The 8,477-nt window shown below is 32.2% G+C and overlaps 1 protein-coding gene across 1 annotated transcript in view; it reads right to left on the bottom strand.

The window, feature by feature from the left end:
* Positions 1 to 8,477, bottom strand: part of ARFGEF1 (ADP-ribosylation factor guanine nucleotide-exchange factor 1 (brefeldin A-inhibited)) — a 124,941-nt gene that overhangs the window by 43,609 nt on the left and 72,855 nt on the right. Inside the window, exons 18-22 of the mRNA XM_004679818.2 lie at positions 7,739 to 7,910; positions 6,822 to 6,973; positions 3,882 to 4,010; positions 2,868 to 3,026; positions 2,489 to 2,639 (exon numbers count right to left, since the gene is read on the bottom strand). Of these exons, the coding sequence (XP_004679875.1) occupies positions 2,489 to 2,639; positions 2,868 to 3,026; positions 3,882 to 4,010; positions 6,822 to 6,973; positions 7,739 to 7,910 (763 nt within the window). The remainder of the gene's footprint in view (positions 1 to 2,488; positions 2,640 to 2,867; positions 3,027 to 3,881; positions 4,011 to 6,821; positions 6,974 to 7,738; positions 7,911 to 8,477) is intronic.

Raw genomic sequence — 8,477 nt, 5'->3', positions numbered from 1 at the left:
TATCTATCTATCTATCTATCTATCTATCTATCTATCTATCTATCTATCTATCTATCTATCTATCTATCTATCTATCTATCTATCTATCCTTACTATTGTTTTATGTTTCCAAAAAGTGAAAGGGCAGACTTATATCAGACAGGCAGATAAATATATCTATATCTATCTATATCTATCTATATCTATCTATCTATATCTATCTATCTATCTATCTATCTATCTATCTATCTATCTATCTATCTATCTATCCTTAATCCTATTGGTTACATGGACTACTTAGTTTAGGCATGGATATTATTAATGAAGGATATTACTTTAATTTAAAACCCATATACACAGAGAGCAAAATACCACATCCTTTTTTACTTTAAATTCTGACTACAGCACAGTGCTCAAAGAACATGTCTGCTGTCTGAGTGAGCTATACGGCATACATGGTAGGGAAACACTACCACACTGGGCTAGCAGGTAACCAGAGATGTCAGAAGGAAAGGCTCTGGCCAGCAGGGACCAATTCAACAGACTGGCTTCTGATCAATGTGGAGTGAATAAAGAATAGAGCAAGCCAAGAAGACAAGTTAAATGACATAAGGATAACTCTAAATAAAGATTGAAAATGAGGTAGAAGAGTATGGCTCAATTGGCTCACAAACATGAAATTTATTTTCTGGATGTTAAATGTGTATTTTTATGTAAATCCCCTTTTCCAGAGGGAGAAGGAAGGTCATCTCATATCCTTGCAAACTCGGTTGCAAAGACACTACTTAGCACAATGATCAAATTAATTTTAAGTTACATTCAAGTCAACCGCTGCCACGCCACCGAGTATCAACAGTTCTCCTTTGATCACAATTTTTGTTTTCTTTTTTGAGGTAACACTGGTTTATAACAGTGTATATGATATAGGGAAGTGGTTCCTGCCTCCTCAGATGTATGTTACCATAAAACACTCACCAGAGCACCATAGGGCATTATCGCAGGCACCCTCCCCACAGAATTTGTTCCCATTCCCAACTTCACTCCCTTTCTAGTAGATTCAATTCTACTGACTATAATTTTTAAAAGGTAAGAAACACCACTAGTCTTTTATTTTCAGTGTAAACTACTTCTGTTACTTGCCAAAAGTCAGCTCTGGCAATTTGTATCCAATATTGTTTTTCCCTTCCTATACTCCCTAGATTTTTATTAAAAAAGAAAATAAAGGTAAATTGAATCAATCAATGAACATTCATTTTGTAACAGGGTGGTCCTCCCTGCCCTGTAACAATTTCACTTGCCTATAAGCATATTTCATCTGTATCTCATGCTATACCTTTTGGGAGTAATAGTTCTAACTTCCCCAGTCAGGTTTCCACATTATATACCTTGCTATGCAGGTGCTCTGGCAGTTATAAATCCTGTTACTGGATCACCACGCTACTAAGTCTATACCTGTACTTCCCAGGCCACAGTGTCTAAGATACAACTGAAAACAGACTATGCAGCTGACTGCCATAGTTGGTTTGCCATTGTAACAATGAATAATTGTCCTAGCACAACATGGTCTTGATCTTATTTTTTCACCACACGCCATTCAAAAAACCTAAAATTCTTTTTGGAATTCTTTTGGAAAAATTTCCTAAAAATTCTTCCAAAATTTTAGGTAAGTATTCCTAGATCTTAGTTATATTATTATTTCCTGAAATCATGTCTCTAGATATTTTTTGGCTGGGAAGTAAGATAGGGAGGATTGACAGGAATGAATTCAGAAACCATTATCATACCAGCTACTGCACTAAATCCATATATAGATTTTTATTGAACCTCAACAATTCTTTGTAAACAGATACTATCTTTCATTTGCAAAAGGAACAGAAGCTCAAGAGTTAAAATTAACTTGCACAATAAAGAAACACAAAATTCAAACCTAGAAGTAAAATATATTTTAAACCTTGCTTCTTTCCTGGTGGAATCTTTATCATTGCATGACTAAAAATATATTTATTGCCTTTGGTTTTTCTGTACTCATGGTGTTAATATTTCCCATTTACATACTGGGTTAAGTATGGATGTTCTTGGCCATATTAAACCTCTAGAGGAATGCCATAGGAAGTTTCCATACTGGCAGATGGGTCTGGTTAGGCCTGAACAGTGCCTTAAAAAATTTTACATGTGAATAATTTCTCCAGTTAACCAACTATTTACTGTCTTACACGAGTCTTCACTCATTTAGGTTACCCACTTAGTTTTAATAGCATGTAATTTAAAACTGCACACTTGTGCCACCCCCATCTAGGAGATTAAGGGTTTCATATTGCACATTTGCATATTTCATATTGCAAAAAAAAATTAGTTCCCTAGTCAGCCATCTTGCTTTTTTCTCATAAGCTTAGTCAAAGGACATTTTATTTTATTTTTAATCAAACTACACTGCTACAATAAATTACTGTATCAAGCAAATTATAAACAATTTTCATTCTTCATAAAAATGATTTTGAAAAATCCTCACCTAGTCCCAGACCTACAAATTCATCAGGAGCCTGATCCTTTGTTCCAGTAAGAGATCCTTCTCTGCCCCGTACTGTCCCAGAAATGTATCGAGGTTTCACTCCAGTTCCAATAAGTTGTGCAAGCTCCAACTGACTAATGCACTTCAGAATCTTAAAAACAAAGAGGAAAAAAAAATAGATTTACATTAGAGGTGTTTGTAAAAAACATTAACCACGTTACAATATAAATCATTATAAAATGTTAAATGTATTATGAATGTACTAAATTTATTTCTGTCATCAAACGTGTAAGCAGGTCAGTGATAAACTAATATAGCATTAGTTCCTTTTGTAAACCAAGCCTCAACTGCAAAGCTGAAATAAAGAAAGTGCTTATACCTCATGCCATGAATTTCCTAAATAATTTCCGTCTGTATGAGCCACTGTGATAAGTGTTTTTATTGTGTCAATGTTCTTCTGTTTCATTTCAGTAATACCGGAACTCACTGTAAGTAAGGTAAATCTTGCTAGTGCCTGAACGTATGCATCTCTTTCCAGCTATTAAGAGAGACAGAGAGACATATACACTAAAAATGGTTAAAAGTTCAACAGAATGATCTCTAATTCCTTATTAATAAGCCAAGTCATGAATTACATATAATACCACTGTTCTTTTTTAAATTTGATAATGATGAATGAAGCACTAAAGAAAACTTCTAAACTCCAAAGGTGATAGAGATATCAAATCAAGATGAGATTTTAGTGGTCCCAAATGAATTCATGTAGTAATAAAATATCCTTTGAGCATTTATGTTTTGAAGTACTGAGTGAACTAGCAGAGACCTGATTTATAAATTCACTTACTTTTTTCTCTACATCTAAACTACTTGCTTAATCTACAACATTTATAATTAAATGTGAAATAAGGTTGGAAAAGATAGTAAACCTTATTTGCTAAAATTCATCATCAGCAAAGTATATAAATTACTAGAAAGTACTCTTCAGAAACTTATGTACTAGATACTTGGTACTCCTAAACGTAACTTGTTAAGCTTAGGCAAAGTTATAAAGTGGCATGTATAGATATATAAAATGGTAAAAAATAGGATTCAATAAATATCAACATCCAATATATTTAAAGATGATAATCAAATTAACACATAGGAATTCAAAGTAACTTTGGAAATCTTGTGGATAACTAGTATTTTATACAGAAAAAAATCTGAAAATCAAAATTATAAAATTTAGATCATACAGAACTACCCCCTTTTAAAACTTCTCAGAAACTTAAACAATGAGATTTAAATTTCATCATAAACTTGAAATAATTTTTAATAACTCAGACAAAACACAATTAAAACTATAGTAATTCATGTTTTGAAGACTGACTGCAAAGACAAAATTTTTTGTTACCTGAATGCTGAAAATGCATGCAATTCTGATTGCACATCTTATACCTTCCAGGCAAAGAGAGGCTACTTCAGTGTCATCACAATCTTGTAGCCCAACACTGAATGCAGCCAGAAAAGGTGTCCAAGCCAACTAAAAAAATTGAAAAATTGAAATATATCAAGGGCACCAAGTGATAGATTTTTGGATAACACGACAGCATTATTTTTCAAAGCGTTCAGATAATGATTTAATGACATTCTTAAAACAACCAGGTTCTTGACAGTTATTTGGAAAGCTTTCTGAGACAAAAGAACAAAACTGTATAATGTATCTTGGACTTAATTTAGAAAGCAAAATTAAAAAATTGATTTGCGACAGTAGGCCTAGTGTAAGCATAACTTTAAGTTATTCATGTCAGTAAAAAATGGAAAAAGTCTATATTCATAATGATATTAGTTTTACCCTATCTTTAGAACTTACTTCTCTGTCAGCTTTGTCACTTGCAAAATTTCCATGAAAATCTTTTTAGTCATTTTCCTGTGTTTTCAACAAATAACATAATTCCCTAACCTGCTCCCTGGACATGAGTTACCTTAAATTTTTTTGACAGTCAACACTGAGACATAAGTGTTCTCTCTGATTCCAAGTAGGGCAATACTTTTATATAGTTTAAAAATAAAATACTTCTTTACAGACTGTGATACCAAACACTGCATATTACTACAAAACTGAATAGAAAAGTTGTAATATAAAACAAAAAAGTCACCTTTTGAACACTGACAATCCTGTTATAAAAACGTTTACAACTTTGTAATGTCTGAAGCAAGAGTATTCACTGCTTTTAATAAATTAGCAGGCAAAACCAAATGAAACAGACAAGAAATAACAAGTACTGGCAAAAAAGGTAGTAGGAATATAAATTGATGCTGCCGTCACGGATAACAGTGTGATGATGTCACAATAAATAAAAAATAGAATGACCATATAATCTGACCAATTCAACTTTTGGGTATTTATCTTAAAAAAAATGGAAACATTAATTTAAAAGATATATGAACCCCCATATTCATGTTAGCAAACATATGGAAACAATGAAAGTATCCACTGATAGATAAAGAATAAATGGGGGTGGGGGGGTGGGGGAGTGTGTGTTTATATATATATGACAAACATAAAATGGAATATTATTCACTCATAAGTGTATGAAGTCTTGTCACTTGGGACAACTTTGATGGAACTTGAGTGCATTGTACTAAGTGAAATAAATCAGAAAAACAGTGTGACCTCACTTACATGTCAATTCTTAGTGTTGTGTTTTAACCGGCTGCGCCACCAGGGAGGGCCCTAATATCAATTCTTAAAACCAAACACAAGCTCATAGGCAGTGTGTAGAGTGGGCAAGTGGCAAGAGGAGTATAAAATGCAAAAATTTCCAGTTATAAGTTACAGGGATGTAATACGTAGCATGCAACTATAGATAATAATGTAATGCATATCTGAAATTTTCTAAGATAAATCTTAAAAGTTTTTATTATAAGAATTAAACTATTTGTAGCAACATATAGTAATGGCTATTAACTAGGTTTACTGTGGTGATCATTTTGTAACATATACAAATAACAAATCATCATTGTTCCTCTGAAAGTATTATAATATTCCATTCTGTTATAATCTATAAAAAAAATTTATTCATTATGAAGCAAAACTATATATCCATATAGCCATAGATGAAAACTGTGCTTAAATATTTGTAGATTACAACTTGGCAACATGTAAAAAGATCCTCAATAATGGTTAGAACTCTTAATGTTGTAAATCATATTCTAGTGTCATTTACTCCATTATCAACTCAATGTTTGTTTACTTAGTACTTACTACTACTAGCCAGGAGTTTTGCTAAATACTAGGAAAAGTGAACAGAACTGATGTAGTCCCTTGCCTCATAAGACTAGTAAAAGATAGACATCAAATTTTAAATGAAAATTGTAAATGAAAATTATTACTAACACATTATAAAGGAGAAGTTTAGCATAATATAAGGGAACTATCAATAATTTGGACTAGAGGGGTAGGGCAGACTTCTTTGAAAAGTATAATGTGGAAAATACTCAGGCAAAAAAGGAAAGAGCATTCTAGATAAAGGACACAGCTTGTAAGAATGCTAAAGAGACAGGAAATAAGGACATTCTAGAAAGTGAAAAAATGCCAATATGACCACTGTATAGTAATGAGCAGAAATCTAACAATGATGTTGAAGAGGCAGAAGCCAGATCACACAAGGTCCTTTGCTCACTGAAAGAAAGCAAAAGACTTAGATCACTTTGAAGTTTTAGGTAGCTCCAAAGAATACATTTAAAGGAAACCAATCCAAGGATTAGTGATCACTCTTCAAGATCGTTCTACTCCAAAGGTGTTACATACTGATTTTTTTAAATATCTTTTACAATTCCATTTTTTTAAAAAAGGATGAAGACAATATCTGGTATAAAAGGATACCTATTCTGTAAATATACATACATATATACACACTTTTTTGTTGTACCATAAAAATAAATTTTTAAAAAAACAGGTTTTTATTGGATAAAAATGCACTAAAACGTGTAAGTATCGGGTATACATCATGATAAATCAGTATACTACTTACTACAGTAACTTAATTAACTTACTACAGTAAGTTAATTACCAAAAGTCGTATTTTATTTTTTACCATGATTTTACCCTTTTATACCTCCCTTTCCTTTATTGTAATCATTAATTTGGTCTAATAATCTCAAATGTTTTTATTTAGCTCTTTTTCAGTTCCTTTCTTATCCTTTTTTTCTTTCTTACCCCTTAAACATACTATTTATATTTGCTATATACTAAGTAACATGTCTGCATAATTTTGTTATCACTGTATTTTCTGAAAAACATGCTGAAAAAAATTACATACCTCAACCGAAAGTTATAAATGACTCCTACCTTAAACATGGGTCTCACATGTTCCAAATGTGTTGCACTTGTAAAAGGTGCCTGAACATGGCTTACAGCCTCCATGAGTGCCTTAGCTGTCTTGGCCATCTGTTCCATTTCTAAATTATATAAAAGTCTTCTTTGTTTTTCACTGGCTACATCTGAAACAATAAATACTATTAAATTTAAAATGATACAAAGCACTTTTAATGTTGTTTTGATGTCTTAGAATAAAATAAGTACCAGTTAATACTAACTAAAAATAATCTTCAGACAGAAGAAAGATCACATAATAAAGAATTCCTTTTATGAAATATCCAAAGTAGGAAAATCCATACAAACAGAAAACAAACTGGTGGTTGCCAAGAGCTTAGGGGCATGGAGAAGGTAAAGTGGGGGGGTGGGGGGGTGAGGCAAGGGAAGGGTGAAGGACAAAGGGAAGGTATATCTAGTATATATAAAGCAGGGTTTTATTTTGGGGTGATGAAAATGTTTTGAAACTAGATAGTTAAGTGCTTTCATAATGTTGAATATACTAAATGCCACTGCACTGTTCCTTTAGAATGGCTACTTTCATATGAATTCACCTCAAAAATGAAAAATAAAGTTGCTCAACTAGGAATCTGGAATAAATGAAAAAAAAAAAACACACACACACACACAATGAAAAGAGAAGCATCGTTACCATCTGTCACAATAAAAATATTAGGGCAACAATTCTTTTATGGGGTAGGAAAGACAAATTAATAGGCAATGGCATCCTTGTGTGAAACACGCCTAAACAAAAAATACCAATGGATCATCAAACTACATAATAACTATCATTAGAATACTTAATGATTTATTCCAAAGTAAATGAGAATCTCTTAAGAACCTAAGATTTTCCACATAAAGGATAAGGATTCAATATTGATTTGTATACCTACTTTGTTTACTTGATTTTGTAGGGATCGTTAGTTCTTTTGTCTCCTTCATTGATATTTTCTTCCCAGCTATTTCATTATAAATGGCTGATAGATATTCTTCAGGAAGATCTTTACTATCATTGATACCTCTGTTCATCTTAATGTATTGTTCCTTTGTCATTTTATTTTTAACCTAGAAATAAAAAATGGCTCTAATTACTAAAATTTAACATGAAGCACTCACTTATTGCACACACTAATTTATCTTACTCTGATGTACATGAATAATTTGTAGTAAGAAAACAGGTATAATGATTTTTTAATTTAATGAAATCTTACCGATTTTCCATTCTCATGTAATACTATAAAAATTAAGGAGGCATATCTTTACCTCTATGTGTGTATAAACTTTACCTCATCAACCACTTAAATTCTAGTGCCCTTCCTACTATTAGGCTGCCACCTTCTACACAGGCCTCCCACCCCCTTCCTTTATGAGCTCACATTTCTGGTAATCACGACATAGTACACCGAACCTAACAATTATGTCTGTCAACATTTGTTATTAGTTTGTTTGGTTTAGTTATTTATATTCCATATGTGAGAGAAACCATCCAATAATTATCTTATATTTCTGATTTACAGAACTATTTATTTTTGGTCAAAGGTTTAAGCATTCTACCCAAGTCTTTAAAAAGGAACAAGATAGGGCCCTCTCTGGTGATGCAATGGGTTAAAGCATAGCATTGTGAAGTTATCC

Source organism: Condylura cristata, unplaced genomic scaffold (genome assembly GCF_000260355.1).
Source record: "Condylura cristata isolate star-nosed mole 26May11 unplaced genomic scaffold, ConCri1.0 scaffold00009, whole genome shotgun sequence".
Classification (NCBI taxonomy): domain Eukaryota; kingdom Metazoa; phylum Chordata; class Mammalia; order Eulipotyphla; family Talpidae; genus Condylura; species Condylura cristata.
This window is presented reverse-complemented; position numbering and strand designations above follow the sequence as displayed.